General features: G+C 51.7%; 1 protein-coding gene across 5 annotated transcripts in view; it reads right to left on the bottom strand.

The window, feature by feature from the left end:
• Positions 1 to 16,286: 16,286 nt before the first annotated feature.
• MIIP (migration and invasion inhibitory protein) overlaps positions 16,287 to 23,464 on the bottom strand; it is an 11,521-nt gene continuing 4,343 nt past the window's right edge. For 3 of the 5 annotated variants that reach the window (XM_029230818.1, XM_029230815.1, XM_029230817.1), the window contains 6 exons: positions 20,845 to 20,953; positions 20,707 to 20,759; positions 19,909 to 20,038; positions 19,652 to 19,748; positions 18,471 to 18,685; positions 16,287 to 18,278 (listed from right to left, as the gene is read on the bottom strand). In XM_029230818.1, the coding sequence (XP_029086651.1) occupies positions 18,245 to 18,278; positions 18,471 to 18,685; positions 19,652 to 19,748; positions 19,909 to 20,038; positions 20,707 to 20,759; positions 20,845 to 20,953 (638 nt within the window). In that variant the 3' untranslated portion in view covers positions 16,287 to 18,244. The remainder of the gene's footprint in view (positions 18,279 to 18,470; positions 18,686 to 19,651; positions 19,749 to 19,908; positions 20,039 to 20,706; positions 20,760 to 20,844; positions 20,954 to 23,464) is intronic. The other 2 variants (XM_029230816.1, XM_029230819.1) reach the window with 2 other exon arrangements.

A 23,464-nucleotide genomic window follows, 5' to 3' on the forward strand; every position in this document is an offset into this window, starting at 1 on the left:
TATATATATATATATATATATATATATATATATATATATATATATATTTAGGCAGCCCCTTCTCATCTTTCAGGTCTTGGCTTAGATGAAACCTCTTCAAAGAAGACTTTCCTGACCACCCAAGCTGATATTGCCACTCTGTGTCACCTCGCCCTGTTTATTCCCTTCAAGGGACGACACATCACACCGCCTGAAACTGTGTGTCTGCCGGGAGCCTGATATTCCCCCTAAGATGGGAGCTCATGGGCTCAGGGACTTATCTGATGCAAATGGGGGCTTAGCTTAATGCATATTTTCTGGAGGACTGAATGACCAAGGTCAGGGGCCCTGGGAGGATGGCGGACATCAGCCCTGCCTCCCTGGCTTCCCTGCAGCTGTGCAGCCTGGAGGCTGAGAAGGACAGCCTCTGCTCTGAGAGTGAAACCCAAACAGAGCCTCTGCCCGCGCTTCCGAGCCATCATCCACGTGGTCACCGCAGGAGGGCAGCAGGCCACCTGCACTCCCGGCAGGAGGGACCTGTTCCCTCTGGGGTTTTCCTCATTAGTCCCGCCACGCCACTGGGGGAGGATAGGCCCCACACCCAGGCCCTTCTCTCTCTCCAATAGGAGCCATGAGGCCTTAAGGTCTGGGGAGGCCTGGAGCTCACCAGTCGAGAAATCCTGGAGATCTGGGGAAACTAAGGCATGGTCCCACCGTGGCCTCAGTTAGGTCCGGAACTCATGGGGCTCCTCCTGGAGCCTGGGACATGGTCTGGGCTATGGAAAACCAACAGTTGTCATCCACAACCCCAGCTGCTCGTGAGCCACTAGTTTCTGGTTTGCATAAGAAGGTGGTCCAGAGCGTGAGAGCCGAGGGGATCTGGAGGGTAAGAGTCCCTCCCCCGCCTCTTCACACTGACCCTGAGGCCAAAGTCACACAGCAAGTCAGTGCAGGGACAGCCCCCAGATCCAGGCTTCCGACACTCCCACCTTCGCCACCACCTGCTTTATCGTGTTTCTTTGCTGCTTTGGAGCATCTGCCTTCTCCAGGCCTGCCGTCAGGGGAGCAAAGGCTTGTGACCCCAGAGTTTCAGACCCTGGCGAGGGAGGCAGGCAGGGAGCCGGGTGACTGCAGAGACCGACGGGATGTCAGGGGTTGGGGAGTGGTCAGCCTGTTTGAACGCTGCAGGCACAAATGCCCCGCACACCCACCCATGCCATCCCAAACACCCGGGACAGCTGATCCATCCGCCACCTGGAAGTGGTCCTGGTGTCTGTCCAAAGAGATACTGGGGAAATAAACACCGCACCGAGAGTAAGAAATGGGTGTGTCGTCTGCCCCGTGCCCGCCTCCCGGGGATCTGTGTGCTGGTGGGCTGACACTGCATTGCAAACGCCCACTAGTTGGCTGCAGTACCCCAACGGAAGCAGCCTGTCCTGTGCTCTTCGAGGCCTAAAGGTCAGCCACTCGCCGGCATCCCACGCTTGTGCTTGGCAGCAGTTACAGCAGCTACTGCCCTTGCTGGGAGGGACCCTGCTCAATGGACAGGGGCCTTTCTGAGCCATGGCCTTTAAGCTCTGTAAGAGCCACTGAACTAAGCCACATAAAGAAACCGTCAGTACCTACAGGTAGTGGTGGCCGTCACTGTGTCCCCAGCCCCTGAGGCCCCTTCCCTGTTGTGCTACAGGGGCCAGAGCGTGGCCATCCAGGCCTGTGTGGCATGTCAAGTAGAGCTGGGTGCCCACCAAGACCTGGAACTCGGCCAGGCCCGCATCCCATGGGACCGATCAGTGCAGCGGGTTTAAACCGCCTGCAGGAACAAAAATGTTTGGATGAGAGGAACACATTGCCACTTGTTTGAGGGGGTGAGTGGCGGGAATTGTCATTTATTCATTCAACAAACACTACAGGGGTGTGGGTAGCAGGCCCCTGGGCTAGGTGCTGAGGATACAGTAGCGAACACAGTCAAAACGCCCTGCCTTTGAAGAGTTTCCATTCTAGTGAGGGGAAGACAGAAAACACATAAAATAAATGAGTAAAGCGCATGGGATTTTTTGAGGGGAGAAGTGCTGTAGAGAAAAATAAGGGGAAAGGATAAAAAGCAGGTATGCTGGGGCGGAGGGGTACACATTTAAATAAAGTGATCAAGATGGGCCTCACAGAGAAAGTGACTTTTGAGCAAAGACATGAAGAAAGATTGAGAGGGAGGGAGCACAGAGCAGCCAGTGCCAAGGCCCTGAGGTGGGCGTGAGCCAGCACGGGAGGCTGGCAGGGGGTGAGGTCAGAGGAGCGATGCGGGGTTGTGCAGGGCCTGTGGTCGCTGTAAGGACTTTGGCTTTTACCCTCACTCAGATGGGGGCCACTGAGGAGCTTTGAGCAGAGGAGAAGCATGACCTGACTTGGGTTTTTCCAAGCTGCCATGTTGGAAATAGGGCTGGGGGGGGGGGTGGAGGAATTGAAGCAGGAAGGCCAGGTAGGAGGCCGACTAGAGCATTCAGGGGAGAGGTGATAGAGGCTTGGACCAGGAGGGAGCAATGGGGGAGGTGAAAAGGGGCCAGATTCTCAAGGGAGAATGGACAGGATTGGCTGACAGAGGCATTGAGGACGACTCAAGGGAACCTGGGAATCTGGAAGGATGGAGTTGCCTTCGGCTGAGACGGGAGAAGGGGATAATTAATTAGTCACCCACTGGTGACCGTTAGGAGGGAGAGCGAGTGCTGCAGAAGCACATGGCAAGGCCACCTAACTAGACTGTGACGTGGTGGGTGTGGTGGTCAGAGAGGGCTTCCCAGAGGAGGTGACATTTAAGCTGCGACCTGAAGGAAGAACGAACGGGCTGGGGAGAAAGGACGAGAACCAGCAGAGTAGGGCTGCTGGGAAGACCTCAATGAGGGCAGTTAGGGGGAACTTCCAGCAGCCCCAAGGGGCCCGAGTGCTTCTGAGGGCTGAGGGCGAGGCCAGAGGTGGGCAGGACTGGCCGGGCTGCTTACTCAGCACCCAGAAGGAAGGAGGCTTGGCCCTTGAGCAGCCCAATCAGACCGAGAAATGGAAATGGGTAATAAATAGCCACAAATGAGTCATCTCAAGCCCCATTTTGAGCCTGCTTTGCAGCTCTCCCCAGTCTGCATCCTTCCCGGGTGGGGCCTCTGATTTCAGAATGACCAGGTCAGGCAGAGCTCAGCCCCCAGGGCCCCCCTTGCCGGGAGCTCACCCCTGCAAAACCCCAGGCGGTAAGGCAGCTCTTCTTGCAGGAGTTGGGTCCACATCACTGTCCTCAGGACTCAGACTAAAATGAAGCACACACAGAAAACCTTTTTCAGACCATCAGTGCTTCACATTTTTTTGAAAAAGAAAAACTTGCACAAATAAAATGCAATTGGACGTACTCAGATGTTTGTTTGTTTTTAAGCATTTGAAAAAGTCAGACAAAGCTGGGTTCAAATCCCACCTCTGTCGCTGCCACAACTGAGCAACTTGGAACAAGTTGGTTAACCTCCAGGGGCCTCTGTTTCACCCACTTCACAGGGTTGTGCAAAGATTAAAGGAGATGATAAATCTTAGCACAGAGCTGGGCACACAGGAAGCTCTCGAATACTCATTGCCCAACTACTACAAAGACAAGGATCTCTTCTAAATATGTGGCCACCTAGTCAGGCCCCAACCACATGGACAGAAAGGGCCGCCATTCTTTCCACAGGCCTCCCGGGTCCCCTGGGCCGGAACACTGGAGCACCTGCCCCTGGCATCTCAGGACCTCTGCTGGAAGACACTATCTCTGTGCAAACATCCTTGAAAAGACCGTCCAGGCCAAAAGCTGACATAAGATGTGTAGAAACACCAGGGAGAATTATCTCTCAACAATAATATTGACTACCATTTACTGAGCGGTTACTATGTACTTGCCAGAGCTCACCATACTGGCCCTTGGATTAGTTTGCTGCTGCTGCTGCAACAAAATACCACAGACTGGGTGACTTAAACAACAGGAATTTATTTCTAACAGTTCTGAAAGCTGGAAGACCAAGATCAAGGTGTCAGCAGCTTTGGCTTCTCCTGAGGCCTCTCTCCTTGGCTTGCAGTCAGCCACCTTCTTGCCGTGTCCTCACATGGCCTTTTCTCTGTGTGTGCACATCCATGGGGTCCTTTCCTCTTTTTTTTTTTTTTTTTTTTTTGGCCACGCCGCACAGCTTGCAGGATCTTAGTTCCCCGACCAGGGATTGAACCCAGGCCATGGCAGTGAAAGCCGGGAATCCTAACCACTAGGCCACCAGGGAACTCCCCCCTTTCCTCTTCTTTTAAGGACATCAGTCCTACTGAATATGGGCCCCACCCTTACGACCTCATTTAACCTTAATTTATCTCTTTAAAAGGCCTGGCTCCAAATACAGTCACACTGGGAGTTAGAGCTTCAACATGTGAATTTTTGGGGAACATAGCTCAGTCATGCTTCCCTGCATGAGCGCATTTATTCTCCCTTGTGTCCCACAAGGTAGGCATTATAATAGGTAATTTATAGATATGAAATTGAGTTGAGAGGTGAATGTCCAACAACACATCAGGAAAAAAGATACAAGCGCAATTTCCAGCTATTCAAGTGAATAGCACACTTCTCCCTGCCCCTCCCCCCCAACTCCAAATAACTCCAAAGGAAGAGGGAGTCATGGGACTTGGGGTCTGAAAATTTCGATTGCCCGTGAGCCACAACTACCGAGCCTGTGCTCTAGAGCCCACGTGCCACAACTACTGAAGCCTGCGTGCCTGGAGCCCACGCACTGCAACGAAGAGTAGCCTTGCTCGCCACACGTAGAGGAAGCCCGTGCGCAGCAACGAAGACCCAACACAGCCAAAAATAAAATAAATTAATTTTTTAAAAAAACCCACGAGAGAGATTGAAAAAGAAAAAGCTCCTTCCCAGTCAGAGTGAAAAGTGAGACTGAGAGAAACTGAGTGAGAAGATCTCAGCAAAAGAAAAGCCAAATGTCGGCTTCCATGAAAGGATGCGGCCCAGCGGGTTGTTAAATGACTAAGTGCTGGGGCCACAGTGACAGGGACGGGGCCTCCTGCGGCACGTGTGTGTGTAAGGGTGAGTGTGAGGGTGTGTGCGTGAGGCTGTGTGCCCACAAGGGTGAGAGGGCGTGTGCCCTCAAGATTACGTGTGTACAGGTACAGAGAACAAACTAGTGATGACCAGTGGGGTGGAGGGGCAACATGGGGGCGAGAGTCAGAGGTACAGTCAAGGGGGTCTAAGATAGGCTATAGGGTTGCACTGTACAACACCAGGAATATAGCCAATATTTTGTAGTAACTGTAAATGGAAAGTAACCTTTAAAAATTGTATAAAAATAAAAAAATTTTTAATTAAAAAAAAAAGACAAGAGGTAACAAGTGTCGGGTAGGATGTGGACGAAAGGAAACCCTTGTGCACTGTTGGTGGGAGTGTGAATTGGTGCAGCCACTATGGAAAGCAGTATGGAGACTCTTCAAAAAATTAAAAATAGGAGGATCATATGATCCAGAAAAAGATTATGTGTGTGCCCATGGATGCATGAAGTGTGTAGACACAGGGTGCGTGTGTGAGAGGGAGCCTGTGTGCATGCACACGTGTGAGGCCGTGCGGCCAGCAGAGCATCCAGGACCCTCCCCGGCTGCACAGCGGCCCAGGCAGAGACACCCCCATCACCTGGAGAGGATGGTGAAGCACAGGGCAGCAAGGTCACCTGCCAGTGTTCCCCGGCCTGGGGACCACACTCATGACCCAGGTTTTGCCACGGCTCCTTGCTGAGCTGCCTCCCAAGGAAAACTGGAGTCCAACCCCAAGCCAGCCCCCGGAGGCAAGACATGCCAGGACGGTTGTACCTGTGGGTGTGTGGTGCAGGTTAGACACATGAACTCTGGAGTTCATGGTGGTCTGAGTTCAAATCCCGACTTGGTCATGGGCTAGCTGTGTGGCCTTCTGTACGTCACTTAACCTCTCTGTGCCTCAACGTCTCCACCTATAAATGGGGATAATAGCTTTACCTCATAGGGTGGTTTTGAGGACTCAAAGGGTTAAGAGATGCAGAGCTCTTAGAGCAGCATCTGGCATATAACAAGCGCTGCATAAATCTTCCTTGTTAATATCATAGCAATGAGCTCCCAGGACAGGTGAATCCCGGGTTTATAAAAATCCCAAAATGCATCACATGCTGGAATGACAGGACACCAAGAGCGGCCAGGCTGAGTCCCAGCGTGGTGGTGACCGGGGCAGAGGCAGGTGTGGTGAGGCACCTTGTCCCCAGGCCTGTCTGCTGCTCACCCCCCCAAACCTCCGCCATCTGCCCCAGATCTCCTCTCCTCCACGCATCGTCCGAAAGACGCTGGTTTGTCTGGGAAGGTGACTGAATTTCCAGGCAGAGAAAACAAGGCTCAGGCCAGGGCAACTCTGGGGTGCAGGGCTCACGGGCAGGGGCTGTACGTGTTCCCCCAGCTCCCTTCCACCTCCTTAAGCCCCACGAGGAATCTCCCAGCACGAAGGGTGTCTGGGTCTGCTCGGGCTGCCATGACAAAGCCCTACAGACCGAGCAGCTTAGACCGCAGAAACGTGTTGTCTCACAGTGCTGGGGACTGGAAGTCTGAGATCCAGGCTGCAGCCTGGGTTGGGTGATGGGTGTCAGGGAGTGTCTGGGTTGGACAGGGAGGCCGAGGACAAGTTTGGGCAATAGTCCCCAAAGGAGGGGACAGATGGAGGCTTATGTAACCTCCACGCCCACAGCTGCCATCTTCCAGGCTGTGTCACACACTGTCCCACGCCCCCAGACTTTGAACCCAAGGATTTCTGGAAGGGCCTTAGTGGTTTCCAGGCCTCTGACCCTTCCACCTCAGCCCAACAGAATTATTCTCACCCACCCAACTCTCCTAGACCTGCAGGCCTACGGGGGCCCAGCCCAGCAGGGACACGGAGCCAGAGTCCTTTATCAATCATTTACTGGAGAAACTACCTAGAACTTTTCCCTTCACCCTCTCTCATTCCTGTGTTTCAGGCCAGATGAGGTAGACTGCCCCCAAAACAGGATCCCCATCCTGCAATATGCACATGAGCCCTTGTTTTCAAATAATAATATCTCATATTTATTAAGCGTTTATTAAGCACTTACTAAGTGCCAGTTACTGCTCTAAGCATTTCATTACCTGATTGTCTCATTTACTCCTCAAAATACCCATATAATACTGTAGGTAGCATTATAACCTCCATCTTACAGATGAGGAAACCGAGGTTCAGAGAGGCCCACTGGCTTGCCCTCAACCCCAGGCCTCAGCTCCATGTCCAGTGCTCTGTTCACACAGCTGGCACCGGCCCCAGACAGATCCACGAGGGTGTTCTTTCATGCTCCTGACACTTGGGTGAGAGGAACCAGGGGAAGTTTGTCAGAGTTTTTGGGGAGTGGGAAGGATGGGCAGCTGGGCCTCCGTCTGGGCTGGGGTCTTCTGATCCTTTTGGTGCAGGAAGGGTCCCCCGCACCAGATCTGGGACCTGGAAAATTCTCAAAGCCCCCGCCTCGCCTTCCCTCTCTGCTGAGACGCCACGGCTCCTGAGCCTTGGCCATCTGAGAACAGTCTCTTCACTTTGGGAGCTGGAGCCTAGCGCGCCTGGGTCCTTCTGGCGCCCTGCCCAACACGGGGCTTGGCGGTCTCTGTTGAATTTCAGGGACTGTTGGGAGGGGCTCCTGGGGAGGGAGGGAGAAGCCTCATGGCTTGTGGCCACAGACAAAGAGGGCCTGAGGGAGAACACCGTGTGGTCAGGGCTCAGCCCGGTGCCACGACAGGGAGATGTCCCCAAAGGCCATCTAAACCACCGTCAGTCACCTAGTCATCACTGGGGCCCAACCTCATGCCACAGCATGGTCCCACAGGGCCCGGGTTTCTCCTCCCAACTACCTACACAGCCCCGGCCGGCCACCCTAACCACCTGGGGCGCTGGCCACAGGCAGGGTGCTGGTCACCACAGCCCCATCGGCTGCCTTAACCTCTCTGCTTCCTGGTGGGCAAAGCCCTAAACCCGGTGAGCTGACCGCTGGCACATCTGCTGCACTTGCTCTTAGCCCAGAAAGAAGGAGTAGCAGGGAGAGCCAGACTTTAAAGAAAATGACTTGATACATTATTTCTGGTTCCCTTTTATCTCCCCAGGGAAGGTGTGAGCTCAACCAAGTGAATTCAGAGAGGGCAGGCCCCTGTGCCTGTTAGGGTGACATTGGTGTCATGACGGGGTGGGGTGGGGGGACAGGACGAGCTGATGATAATCATGGTGTCTTATCGCCCTCTTCTCACGCCAGCCCATGGGAGCCCTCCGCCTGTCTGATCTCCTGTACCTCTCTCTCCCTGGCACTATCACCCTGCACAGGTGATGTCACTGAACTAGAGGGGTGAGGTGACGTGCCCAAGGTCACATAGTCAGGAAGCAGGATTTTCTATCCTGCAACTTTAATGAATTGGTTTATCGTTCTAACAGCATTTTTGTGAGGGCTTTAGGGTTTTCTATACACATCATATAACCTGCAAATAGAGTTTTACTTCTTCCCTTCCAGTTTAGATGCCCCAAACGGGGCAGAGGGTGGGGAGGGGGTCTGAACTCCAGTCCCTTTGAAGCCATGTTCTGAGCCCCTCTCCCAGGTCAGGCTTTCAGTGTGGCTCCCCAGTTGGACTGGCAAGGTTGGGGCAAGCCCAGCAGGAACTTTTGTTGCAACAAAATGTACATCCTCAGAAATCAGGATGCTATGTTCAAAAGGCACCTGGGGAAATGATTCTGGAAAATCCTGTGCTTTGTGTTTCCTGGGCCATGCACGGTCCACCTCCATGAGGTCATAGAAGCAGGAGTTGAATGTTCTCTCACCCCCCTCCAGGGAGAACCACCTCCTAGATGGCAATCAGGAGATGATTCTGTTCTTCGGGAAGCTGGAAGGGTCCCTTGGGAAGCCAGCTGGGGTTCGTTTGTCTTCACAGACTCCCCAGTCTGCTCAGCAAGGGCCTGGAACCCACGGCTGCTGTTGGGTGAGGGAGTTGTCACAGCTGTCCCCAGTCACTCCCCACCTCCCATCCCAGAAGGCCAGACACCCCAGGGGGTGCTGGTGCTGAGCAAGACCCATGACAATCTGCCTGAGACGTAGGACAACATGATGTACTGAAAATCAGGAACAGCTGCAGCAGCTACCATGCACCCCCGGTGTCACATTCCTGGGACACACTCACTTCAGGTCCCTGAGCTGTGTGGCCTGTATCTTCCCAAGACCTGGGGGCTCATTCACTTGTTCATCCAACATCTATTTACTGCGCACCCGTCAAATGCCACATGCCGTGCTAGAACAGAGCCGAGGACAAGGCAGGCCTGGTTCCTGCCCTCGAGAAACATTACAGTTGAACATAATGGGATAGGATGGGGGTGCAGAGGTGGGACCTCTGACTCAGGTGCCTCAGCCAGTCCTGTGGGATCAGGGAAGGCCTCTGAGTAGCAGACATGGAAGCTGAGGACTGAGTAGGAGTTAAGGGGACAGAGAGAGCTTTGGGCAGAGGGAACAGGGTGGATGAAGACCCAGGGGGAACCAACAGGAATAAAGACACAGACCTACTAGAGAATGGACTTGAGGACACGGGGAGGGGGAAGGGTAAACTGGGACGAAGTGAGAGAGTGGCATGGACATATATACACTGCCAAACGTAAGGTAGATAGCTAGTGGGAAGCAGCCGCATAGCACAGGGAGATCAGCTCGGTGCTCTGTGACCACCTAGAGGGGTGGGATAGGGAGGGTGGGAGGGAAGGAGACGCAAGAGGGAAGAGATATGGGAACATATGTATATGTATAACTGATTCACTTTGTTATAAAGCAGAAACTAACACACCATTGTAAAGCAATTATACCCCAATAAAGATGTAAAAAAAAAAAAAAAAAAAGCCAGAGAAAAGCTTCAGCAGGGCTGGAGCTTCACTTGGGAGGGGTGCAGGAGGTGAGACTGGGAAGAGGGAAGCAGAGGTCAGGCCCTGCTCCGGTGTCCTTCCTGGCACTTCCTGCCGCATTTACATGTGCAGGCTCATCTCAGCCCCAGCGCAGGCAGCAGGGGCTCATGGGGACTGTTCCTGTTGTTGCCATTGTGTGGTTTACCACTGCGTCCGCAGAGCCTGGCACAGAGGCTGGCACAGGAGGAGCCCAATGCATATGCGGTGAATGAATGAATGAGAGGACGAATGAATGAACGACCTGTGCGGGTCTGTGTCTCTGCTGTGAAACAAGTGACAGAGTCAGACCCTCTGTTCCTGTTTCTAAATGACGGGCATATCGATTTTGTCAGACGTAAGCGAATCTTGCTCTTTTTCCTTTGGGACGTATGCTAACAAACAAAAAGCACTATTATTAAGCATGTAAGGTATCCAACCACAAGGGTCCTTGGGTTCAGAGAAATTAAAGCATCCTTCCCATCACCTTCCTGATGCAGGTGGGAAATCAGGCTAGAGGGAAAAGCCAAGTCCTGAAATACAGTTTGGTCACTACTTTTGAGAAAACAGGAGGAAAAAAAAAAAATCCAACTAAGAGAAAAATGCCGCCTCTGCTTAAATTCTGGCAGGGGATAGGGAGACACTAAAGCAATGAGCCTCATGGTTAGTAATTTAATAACACATGAGGGCTGGGATGGAGGACTGCAGGGAAGTGCAGTGTGCGAGGGGGTGGGTGCATCTGAGGGGCCCAGGGGTTCAGGGAAGGCCCTCTTGGAAGAAGAGACCCTCCAGCTGAGATGTGCATCTGGAAGGGGTGAAGGTGGGGGACAAGAAGAGATCTGGGCAACCCCAAGTGAGAGAGAGAAGGCCGGGAAGAATTATGAATGGCTTGCAGGTACCTGGGAGGACAGCGGTGACAATCCTGGAACAGTGGGGAGCGTACAGGTGAGTGAGGCAGGGCTGGAGACTGGAAGCTCTGTGCAGGGGCCTCTCTGCCCATGACCTTCATTCTCGGGGCCCCTCAGGTTTGAAAAAGCCTATTCCCCAAAGAGCCTATTCGTTCGGAGTGGCCCTGGAGAGGCAGCATGGGCAAGACAGAAGCTGGAAACCTTCTAAATTTTCAAAAGAACACGGGTCCTTCCAGAGAAACCACTTGACCTGATGATTTAAGGGACCCAGCACTGCAGTCTACACTTCTGTGGGAAAGAGACATTTCTATCTTATTCAAGCCGTTGCTCTTCTGGGTCAGCTAAACTTAGAAGGTGATCTCAGCTGTAAATTTCATCATTTTGTTTGACAGAAGCCTTCCAGATTCTCTTCTCCTTCTGGCCAAAGAATTTCTAACAAAACGCTGATTCCCACAGGCTTTCTGACTTAAAATCACATGTGGAACAACAACAGAAAACAAAACAACCCGACTCAAAAATGGGCAAAGGAGTTGAATAGACATTTCTCCAAAAAAGATATACAAATGGGGCCTATAAGCACGTGAAAAGATGCTCAACATCATTAACCATCATCAGGGAAATGCAATCAAAACTACAATAAAGGGCTTCCCTGGTGGCACAGTGGTTGAGAGTCCGCCTGCCGATGCAGGGGACACGGGTTCGTGCCCCGGTCCGGGAGGATCCCACATGCCGCAGAGCATCTGGGCCCGTGAGCCATGGCCGCTGAGCCTGCGCATCCGGAGGCTGTGCTCCGCAGCGGGAGAGGCCACAACAGTGAGAGGCCCGCGTACCGCAAAAAAAAAAAAAAAAAAAACTACAATAAATAAGATACCACGTCACATCCATTAGGATGGCTATTATCAAAAAAAGCAGGAAATAAATGTTGGTGAGGATGTGGAGAAATTGGAACCTTTGTGCATCGCTGGTAGGAACATAAAATGGTGCAGCAGCTCCTATGGAAAACAGGAGGGTGGGTCTTCAAAAGATTAAACGTAGAATGACCATATGATCCAGCAATTCCTCTTCTAGGTTTATACCCCAAAGAATTGAAAGCAGGGGTTCAAACAGATATTTGTACACCCCTCAGAAAACTTAAGAAAACTGAAATCGTATCAAGCATCTTTTCCGACCAAAACGTTTTGAGATTAGAAATCAATTACAAGAAAAAAATGGGGGCTTCCCTGGTGGCGCAGTCATGGAGAATCCGCCTGCCAATGCAGGGGACATGGGTTTGATCCCTGGCCTGGGAAGATCCCACATGCCGTGAAGCAACTAAGCCCATGTGCCACAACTACTGAGCCTGTGCTCTAGAGCCTGTGAGCCACAACTACTGAGCCCACATGCCACAACTACTGAAGCCCGTGCGCCTAGAGCCCATGCTCCACAATGAGAGAAGCCACCGCAATGAGAAGTCCATGCACTGCAACGAAGCCCCCACTCACCACAACTAGAGAAAGCCCACACGCAGCAACGAAGACCCAACACAGCCAAAAATAAATAAAAAATTTTTTAAATAGTGTAAAAAATACAAACACATGGAGGCTAAATGTTGCACTGCTAAATAACCAAGAGATCCCTGAAGAAATCAAAGAGGAAATTAAAAAAATACATAGAAACAAATGACAACAAAAACATAATGACCCAAACCTATGGGGAGGAAGCAAAAGCAGTTCTAAGAGGGAAGTTTATAGCAATTCAATCTCACCTCAAGAAAAATCTCAAATAAACAATCTAACCTTATACCTAAAACAACTAGAGAAAGAAGAACAAAGAAAACCCAAAGTTAGTACAAGGAAATAAATCATAAAGGTCAGAGCAGAAATAAATCTAATAGAAACAAAGAAAACAATAGCAAAAATCAATAAAACTAAAAGTTGGTTCTTTGAGAAGATAAAATTGATAAACCTTTAGCCAGACTCATCAAGAAAAAAAGGGAGAGGACTCAAAATCAATAAAGTTAGAATTGAAAAAGGATAGATTACAACTGACACTGCAGAAATACAAAGGATCTTAAGAGACAACTACAAGCAACTACATGCCAATAAAATGGACAAGCTGGAAGAAATGGACAAGTCCTTGGAAAGGTGCAACTTTCCAAGACTGAACCAGGAAGAATTAGAAAATATAAACAGAACAATCACAAGCAATGAAATTGAAACTGTAATTAAAAATCTTCTAACAAAAGTCCAAGACCAGATGGCTTCACAGGTGAATTCCATCAAACATTTAGAGAAGAGCTAACACCTATCTTTCTCAAACTCTTCCAAAAAATTGCTGAGGGAGGAACACTCCCAAACTCATTCTACGAGGCCACCATCACCCTGATACCAAAACGAGACAAAGAAATCACACAAAAAAAGAAAATTACAAACCAATATTACTGACCAACGTAGATGCAAAAATCCTCAACAAAATACTAACAAACAGAATCCAACAACACATTAAAAGGATCATACACCATGATCAAGTGGGATTTATACCAGGGATGCAAGGATTCTTCAATATAGGCAAATCAATCAATGTGATAAACCATATTAACAAATTGAAGAATAAAAACCATATGATCATCTCAACAGATGCAGAAAAAGCTTTTGACAAAATTAAACACCCATTTATGATAAAACCTCTCCAGAAAGTGGGCATAGAGGGAACCTACCTCAACATAATAAAGGCCATATGTGACAAAACCCACAACAAACATCATTCCCAATGGTAAAAAACTGAAGGCATTTCCTCTAAGATCAGGAACAAGACAAGGATGTCCACTCTCACCACTATTATTCAACATAGTTTTGGAAGTCCTGACCACAGCAATCAGAGAAGAAAAAGAAATAAAAGGAACACAAACTGGAAAAGAAGAAGTAAAACTGTCACTGTTTGCAGATGACATGATACTATACATAAAGAATCCTAAAGATGCCACCAGAAAACTACTAGAGCTAATCAATGAACTTGGTAGTTTCAGGATACAAAATTAATGCACAGAAATCTCTTGCATTCCCATACACTAACAACAAAAGATCAGAAAGAGAAATTAAGGAAACAATCCCATTTACCATTGCAACAAAAGAATAAAATACCTAGAAATAAACCTACCTAAGGAAGTAAAAGACCTGTACTCAGAAAACTGTAAGAAACTGATGAAAGAAATCAAAGATGACACAAACTGATGGAGAGATATAAAATGTTCTTGGATTAGAAAAATCAATATTGTGAAAATGACTATACTTCCCAAAGCAATCTACAGATTCAGTGCAATCCCTATCAAATTACCAATGGCATTTTTCACAGAATTAGAAAAAAATTTCACAGTTTGTATGGAAACGCAAAAGACCCCAAATAGCCAAAGCAATCTTGAGAAACCAAAACAGAGCTGGAAGCATCAGGGACCCTGACTTCAGACTATACTACAAAGCTACAGTAATCAAGACAGTATGGTACTGGCACAAAAACAAAAATACAGATCAATGGAACAGGATAGAAAGCCCAGAGATAAACCCACGCACCTATGGTCACCTAATCTATGACAAAGGAGGCAAGAATATACAATGGAGGAAAGACAGCCTCTTCAATAAGTGGTGCTGGGAAAAGTGGACAGCTACACGTAAAAGAATGAAAATAGAACACTACCTAAACATCATACACAAAAATAAACTCAAAATGGATTAAAGACCTAAATGTAAGACTGGACACTATAAAACTCTTAGAGGAAAACATAAGAAGAACACACTTTGACATAAATCACAGCAAGATCTTCTTGACCCACCACGTAGAGTAATGAAAATAAAAACAAACAAATGGGACCTAATGAAACTTAAAAGCTTTTGCACAGCAAAGGAAACCATAAGATGAAAAGACAACCCTCAGAATGGGAGAAAATATTTGCAAATGAAGCAATGGACAAAGGATTAATCTCCAAAGTATACAAATAGCTCATGCAGCTCAATGTCAAAAAAAACAAACAACCCAATCAAAAAATGGGTGGAAAACCTAAATAGACATTTCTCCAAAAAAGACATACAGGTGGCCAAGTGGCACATGAAAAGACGCTCAACATCACTAATTATTAGAGAAATGCAAATCAAAACTGCAATGAGGGATCACCTCACAACAGTCAGGATGGCCATCATCAAAAAATCTACAAACAATAAATGCTGGAGAGGGTGTGGAAAAAAGGGAACCCTCTTTTTGGTGGGAATGTAAACTGATACAGCCACTGTGGAGAACAGTATGGAGGTTCCTTAAAAAGCAAAAAATAGAACTACCATATGACCAAGCAATCCCACTACTGGGCAGATACCCTGAGAAAACCATAATTCAAAAAGACAGATGTACCCCAATGTTCATTGCAGCACTACTTACAATAGCCAGGTCACAGAAACAACCTAAATGTCCATCGACAGATGAATGGAAAAAGATGTGGTACATGTATGCAATGGAATATTACTCAGTCATAAAAAGGAATGAAATTGGGTCATCTGTAGAGATGTGGATGGACCTAGAGCCTGTCATACAGAGTGAAGTAAGTCAGAAAGAGAAAAACAAATATCATATATTAACATATATATGTGGGATCTAGAAAAATAGTACAGATGAACCTATTTTCAGGGCAGGAATAGAGACACAGATGTAGAGAACGGACGTGCGGACACAGGGCAGGGTTAGGGGAGGGTGGGATGAATTGGGAGATTAGACTGACATAAATACACTACCATGTGTAAAATGGATAGCTAGTGGGAACCTGCTGTATAGCACAGGGAGCTCAGCTCAGTGCTCTGTGATGACCTAGCTGCGGGGATGGGGGGAATGGAGGGAGGTCCAAGAGGGAGGGGACATATGTATACATTATGTACAATAACAAAAGGTGGAAGTGACCCAAAGGTCCATCGGCAGATGAATGGATAAACAAGATGCAGTAGATCCATACAAGGAAATTTTTTTAAAAATAAATTTATTTTTTTGGCTGCGTTGGGTCTTCGTTGCTGCGCCCGGGCTTTCTCTAGTTGCGGCGGGCAGGGGCTACTCTTCATTGTGGTGTGCGGGCTTCTCACTGTGGTGGCTTCTCTTGCTGGGAGCATGGGCTCTAGGCGTGTGGGCTTCAGTAGTTGTGGCATGCAGGCTCTAGAGCGCAGGCTCAGTGGTTGTGGCACACGGGTTTAGTTGCTCCGCGGCAGTGGGATCTTCCCAGACCAGGGCTCGAACCCGTGTCCCCTGCACTGGCAGGCGGATTCTTAACCACTGCGCCACCAGGGAAGCCCCGAAATACTTTCCAGTCTTAAAAAGGAAGGAAATTCTGGCACTTTACAACATAAACCCTGAGGGCATTATGCTAAATGAAAGAAGCCGAATAAGAAACAAAAGACATACTGCATGATTCCAGTTGTATGAGGTCCCTAGAGTAGTCACATTCATAGAGAAAGTAGAATGGTGGTTGCCAGAAGCTGGGAGGGGAAAATAGGGAGTTAGTGTTTAATCTGTATTGAGTTCCAGTTTTGCAAGAAGAAAAAAGTTCTGGGGATGGTTGGTGGTGATGGTTGCACAGCAATGTAAACGGACTTAGGGCCACTGAACCACACATATAAAAGTGGTAAATTTTGTTATGTCTTACACTACCGAAAATAAATTTTTAAAAATTAATTTAAAAACTTACATGTGGAAGAGACTTTGTTTCTTCAGGTGCTAGAATCAAGTGGCAAACCATGACCTGCTGCTGAAATCTGCCCAGACACGTACTTTGGATCAGAGGCATTTGAACTTGAAAGCCTCTGGAGGGGATGCATGCTTGCCAGGTGGCCCTGAGTCCCCCACTCCCAGTCACCTTACTTGCCTGGCTACTGAAGGCGTTGGAGGCTGGAACCCCAGATGGAGCAAGGGAAGACTTTTAGGCGAGAGCTCGTAGTGTCTGTTTATTTTGCGAACGGCCTCTGCTGCGCAGGAGGCCTGCCTTGCGGGAACAGAGCTGGTGAAGTCCGGATGTGGAGGACAGTAACACTCACCCAATACCCCATGAGCCCCCTCCACGTCCCAACTCCTTGTGACTAGTTCTGGCCAATGAACCACGAGCAGAAGTGACCTGTGTGTCATTTCTGGGCTCAAGCAACTGGTGATGTCCCCCCACAGTGGAGCCTCCACTGGCCTGGGTCCCCAAAAGACGATGTCAAAACAGAGGCCCCATGTGACCCATGACAGACAGGTAGTATGAGCAAGTCAGCAAGAAATAGGCCTTTACGTCAAACCACTGGGATTTGGGGGTTAATTTGTTACCGTGGCATAACCTCGCTTATCCTGACTAATATATGTGCTGTGCTGGATGGGGAAAGGTTTTCTCAGCTTCACAAGCTCCAGGTGGGAGCCACGGACCACAGCCATAGTTCCACGGCTCTAAGCCAGAAACCTCAGAAAAAGCACATGCCTTCCCTGGGCTTAGGTTCCCCAGCTATTCCATTTGTACCTAAAAATCAGGAATTTCATATTGTTCAACCTATGGGAGTATAAAGACAGGTGCTGCTTACTAATCCAGGAGGGCAGATCTGGGCTCTCGGCCAACCTTGCCTCTGACTCCAACCCTCCTGGCCCTGTTTCCCCATGTGTCCCTGACGGAGTTCTAGATCACCCGTGGCTTCTAGGGCTGGGCTAGAGATGGGAGTGAAGGAGCCACCTGGCCCAGGGACTTCGAGAGAGTCCCTCCATCACTGGACCCCAGTGTCAGGGGCCGAGAATAAGGGGAGAGCTCACTCATTCCCCACTGTCACAGCTTCAGCCTCATCCGCAGGGAACAGCCTGAGACCCCCAAGCCCCTTGCTGAGATGGATTTTTAACGCTCACCTTGGCCTCAGCCTTACTCTGGGGAGCCTCACCCCCACCTGCCTGGTGGGGAGGCCACCTACCCAGAGTTAGAAGCTGCACAAAGAGCCACACTCAGGGCGCTGGATCCACCCTGCCCAGCACAGGTTGTCAGAGGTGTCCTTCCGCAAGTGAGGGGGGCAGGCCGAGGCCAGGGCACCTCTAGGGCTCTGAGGGCATCAGCAGGACAGAGCCGGCACATGTGGGAATCTGGAGCTGCAGGGAGTGCTGAGCTTTATTTACAAACGTGTCACAGAAGCCCCTCTTCCCAACCCCAGGGTCTCCTCTGTCCCCAGGAAGGAGACAGGCCTGAGGCCACCCACCGGCCCAGCCTAGGAAGGTGGGGCCAGAGTCCACCTCCAGCTGAGGCTGGGCAAAGCTCCCCTCTCGTGGGCGCCCCTCCCGGAGGAGAGAGGCTGAAACGACGGTAGGGGCACTGTCCACCTCCCAGTGGCCAGTCCTCAGGGCTTCGGCCCGGCGGCACGGGGCTGGGGCACGGAGGGTTCTGACCAGATTAGGGTGGGGGCTGGGACCCGCGTTGGCACGGCCTGGAGAGTGAAGGGAAGGGTGTCAGGGGGGCCTCTTTGGGGGCAGCCTCATCCCCTTCTGGATCTCAGAGTTGGGGTCACCTTCCAGGGTGGGGTGGGGTAGCCAGCAGGCAACAGTGGTGCCTGGAGAGGTGCCGTGGGTCAGGGCCAGGGAACCCCACAGAGAGACGTTTCCAGGCTCTGCACTCCTACCCCAATCCTGCCCTCCAGGACTCTGCGGTCCCCAGGCTGCTCCAAGGCATCTGTCTCTCCCAGGGCACCCTGGGCCGTACCCGGTGAGAAGGGCTGGTGGCTGACAGCTTCCGACGTTGGGCCTCAGAAGAGACACTGGACCAGAGGTCCAGGCTCTTGGGGGCTGAGCTTTTCTCAGACTTCGGAGGAAGAATGTCCCAGCCCAGCAGGCAGTGCTGTGGAGAGCAAAGGGTTAAGGTGCCTGGCCTGGAGCGGGGCTCCCCACTGACTGGGCACACCCCAGGGAGGGGCTGTACCTCTCCCCTTGGACTGGCAGCATCCTCTAGGACAGGGCTGTGTCCCCCATGAGGGTGAAGGGGCCCCCCAATCACAGTGTCCCCCACGGACTGAGGCTCCCCGAGGGCAGGGGTCTTATCCACCACTGTTACCCCAGGCCTCCCTTTCCTAACCCTGCTGCCCCAGGCCCTGGGCCCCGACCACAGATGGGTGGAGGGAAGGCCGTGGACGCTGATGGAGCACGTCCTGTGTACCAAGTTCTGCCCCAAGCCCTCGACAGGTATTGACTCAATGACCTGCCCCTTGTCCACCCCATGAGCCTGAGGATAGTATGTTGTACCCATTTTACAGATGAGCAAACTGACTTTCCTCAGTGCCCCTTCTCCTCCCCGCAACCCCAGCACCTCCGGACTCCACTGGGAATGAGTGGGGTCCCCAGTGACCCCTGTCCTACCCAGGAGACATAAAGGACCGAGGTTGAAACCCCAGCTCTTCCATCCCGCTGACCTTGGGCAAGTCACCTCCCCTCTGCCTCAGTCTCCTCATCTGTAAAGCGGGATGACAGTAGTGCCTGCACTCTCGGCTGCTGTGGCTCCACGAGACAATCGCCCTGAGGACTGTGCGTGTGGCCACAGGAGCGCAAGAAATGGGGCCCGTGTGCACTAGGCCAATGCACTGCACGGGCAGACAGTCCTCCTGGAAGCCAGGGGCTGGGTGGGGAGCCCAGCCTCCCTCAGGGAACAAGCACGGTACACACGACATGAGTGGCCCAGCCCTAACTCCAGAGACTTCGGTCCTTCAGCCCAGCCTCGCTATTGGCCTTGGGACAGTCCCTGGCCCTCTGGGCCTCAGGACACGTCCAGAGACCTGAGCCAGACAGGGGACAGCCCCAAGGCCATCCTCACCCGGGGCAGCGCCAGCGTGTCGGAGGCGTCGAAGCTCTTCCGCCGGTGGATGTGGTACCGGTGCGGGGGGTCCAGGACAGACAGCGGGATGCTCACCCTGGTGGGGGTAATAGTGGGGGCATTGCTGCAGGCGCCTCCAGGCCGCTGTGGCCCATCCTGCCCTCCCTCAAAACCACAGGCCCCAGGCTCTGCTCTCGTCCTCAGCTGAGGCTGCCCCTACAGCTCCCCCCGGTGTCCTGCCTACTCTGGCCACTCACCTGACCTGCGCTGGCTCTGCCAGGGTCTCTGGACCCCGCTGGCCCCGTGGTGTCCGGCACAGGCGGCAGGGGGTGCGGGGATCCGAAGGCACCAGAAACAGGCGCCGGTTGACACAGTAACAATACACACCTGTGAGATCCGTGAGAGGCAGAAGTCCCCCTCAGCCAGGGAACCTAGGTCCCTGGACCCCAACCACACAGGCTCGCCCACGTGTACACAGACAGAGCATGCACACGCACACGTGCTCACATGCAACAACACTGAGCACCGCCTTCTACTCAAGCGTGACACACGCGTGCACATGCCAGCAACTTCACACGTGCAAATGTCATCCGTGCAAACACAAAGCACGGCTTCATAGTCATATCTGTGGACACACAGGAACGTGCCTACACTTGTAATCACACACACAGGGTGCACACACACGTACATCCATAGGAACACGCCTCACACACATATGTACACACCCACAGCAAAGACTTGGGTGCCCACGTGACAGAGCTGGAACACCACCCCCCCCCCCGCCCACCCAGACGACCCTGTGTGGAGAGGAGGGGGAGGGAGTGGGGACACATGGGAAAATGAGGCAGCTGGGAGAAAACGGAAGGCGCGGGTGAGGGGCGAGGTGGATAGCACAGGGCAGGCCCTGTTCCCCCTGAGGCCAGGCCTCAGCTCACCCCAGGCTTGCGGCCCCCCTGCCCGGACCCCAGGCCTCCCTCCCCCCCGTCCCCAGCTGCCTCCCCAGGCCCCCAGGCCTTAGCTGGGCTACGGGGCGGCCGCCGAGCGTTTACACTCACATTCGTGGTCCCCCTCCGCAGCACTACTCTCCTGCAGGCCTAGGAACTGGGATCTGTGAGGGCGAGAGGGTGAGCAGGCCAGGGTGACACAGTCCCTGAGCCCGCCGCCCTGCCCGCCCCGCGCCTACCGCTGCTTACTCAGGGTCACTGCAAATACACTCCTCCTTGTTGGCTTCCCGGAACTTCTGCAGCTTCGAGAAGAAGGCCTCGGGCTTGCTGGTGACGGGAGAGCTATTGTCCGGAGACCCTGGAGCGGGCAACACACAAAGGAGCTGCTGTGTGGCCAAGACTCAGGGGAAGCTGGGCACTGGCACCCCAGGCCACCTGCTTTGACCCCACCATACCTCGTACAGACCTGGAGGGGACCCTCCACTCATGTGATTGTTGGTTTTGTCTCGTGTCTGTCTACCATCATGCATATCCAATCGTCCACGCAAAAAATATTTATAGAGCCCCTACTACGGGCCAGACGCTGTTCTACGTGCTGGGGAAAGAACAGCTACCTGGACAAAGCCCCTACCCTCGTGAGGCTTACTTTCTAATGTGGCAACAGACGAGCTAGTCACCAAAGAAACCTGTAATACAACATTGAGGGGTGACACCTGCCAGGAAATAAAAGAGAGTCAGGAGGGACTTCCCTGGTGGTCGAGTGGTTGAGAATCTGCCTTCCAACGCAAGGGACGCGGGTTTGATCCCTGGTCAGGGAACTAAGATCCCACATGCCACGGGGCAACTAAGCCCACGTGCCGCAACTACTGAGCCTGCACGCCACAACTAGAGAGAGAGAAGCCTGTGCACCGCAATGAAGAGCCCGCGTGCCACAACTAAGACCCGACGCAGCCCAAAATAATAAATAAATAAATAAAAGAGAGTCAGAAAACTGACCTTGGTAGGGCAGGGGAGCCAGAGGAAGTTTCCCTGAGGAGGCGACACCTGAGCAGAGACCTGACGAAGGGAGGGAGGGAGCCGTGGGGACATCCCAGGCAGACAGAAGAGCAAATGCAAAGGCCCTGGGGCAGCTGTGGTTGGTATGTTTAAGGAACACCCAGGAGGTAAAAATAGGTGTAGGGATGAGGGTGGAGGAGATGAGGCTGGGAAGCCAGCGGTGGGTTTGGGGACAAGGAGTGACGCAATCAGATCAGCCATGTACTTTTATAGGACCCCCCTTCTGGCTGCTGCAAGGTGAGGGGAAGCAGGGGCACCAGTTAGGAGGCTACTGCAGGCATCCTGGTGGAGACAAACAGTAAAATTCTAGAAATATGTGGAAGGCAGGACTACCAGGATGCACAGTGTGTGAAAAGGAGAGGAAAATATCAAGGCTGATCTCAAGATTATGGCCATTAGCTCCATAAATGGAGTTGCCACTAACAGAGATAGAACAGGCTGCAGGAGGACCAGGTGGGGTGGAAATCAGGACCTTGATTTTGGACCTGAGATTAGTCTAACACACCTAATGAGCTCTGCAGAGAAGAAAGCCAGATATACAAGTCTGGAATTCAGAGAAGCAGCACGGGTAGAGATAAAGTCAGGGAGAAGAGAGCATGGAGAGCCTCGGCACTGAGGGGGGGCCTCTGGCATTTGGAACAAGGAAGTGGATCCAGCAGAGACTGGACAGAGCAGCCAGGGAAGTGGGGAAGAGCCAGTGGGGGGGGGGGCCCGGGCCTGGAAGTCAGAAGAAGAAAGAGCTTCGGGGAGGAGGGAGTGGCCGCTGTGTCCACGCTACCCAGGGGCCAAGAAAGCTCTGGACTGAGCACTGAGCCGGGAGCTGGCAATGCAGAGGTCACTGCTGACTCGGCCGAAGACAGCGTCAGAGGGTGTCAGGGGCTGAAGCCCAGTTTAAGAAAAAGTCAGGGAGAGAAACTGGAGACAGCGAGCCTAGATGGCCCTTTTGAGGAGTTTTGTTATAAAGAAAAGCAGAGAGCACGGGCAGTAACTAGAAGCAAAGGCAAGATATAAAGGGAGCGATGCTTCCTCAGGATGGGACATCACAGACTGCAGCTTTACCCCTGACCAGATGTGAGACTTTGCTAAGTTTTTCAGTCTCTTGATGCCTCAGCCTTCTCATCTGCCAGTGGGGACAGTAACAACAACCACCTAATCAGATTATTGTGAGAAGTTAAGAAGTGAATGGGAGCGAAGCAGAGGAAAGCTCTTGGCACAGGGCCCGGCACATAATAAGCACTCACTGAAATCAATTGCCATTAATATTCCCTGGCATTCGTATACTGACAGGGCAGAGTGATGGTGGAGGAAGGAGAGGAGAGAATTACAGGGAAAAAAACCCTCTGGGAGGGACTTCCCTGGTGGCGCAGTGGTTAAGAATCCGCCTGTCAATGCAGGGGACACGGTTTTGAGCCCTGGTCTGGGAACACCGCGCATGCCGCGGAGCAACTAAGCCATGCACCACAACTGAGCCCGCGCGCCGCAACTACTGAAGCCCGCGCGCCTAGAGCCCGCGCTCCGCAACAAGAGAAGCCACCGCAGTGAGAAGTCCGCGCACCGCAACGAAGAGTAGCCCCCGATCGCCGCAACTAGAGAAAGCGCATGTGCAGCAACGAAGACCCAACGCGGCCAAAAATAAATAAATCAATTAATTAAAAAAAAAAAACCTCTGGGAGCCAAGAAGGGATGGGGCCCAAGCACACAAATGCAGGGACAGGACGGGGGCTCGGAAAGGGGGGAGAGAGGCGTGCGCGCGCGCGCGCACACACACACACACACACACACACACACACACACACACACACACACACACACA

Source organism: Monodon monoceros, unplaced genomic scaffold, assembly GCF_005190385.1.
Source record: "Monodon monoceros isolate NGI ecotype Baffin Bay Population unplaced genomic scaffold, NGI_Narwhal_1 Super_Scaffold_18, whole genome shotgun sequence".
NCBI lineage: Eukaryota > Metazoa > Chordata > Mammalia > Artiodactyla > Monodontidae > Monodon > Monodon monoceros.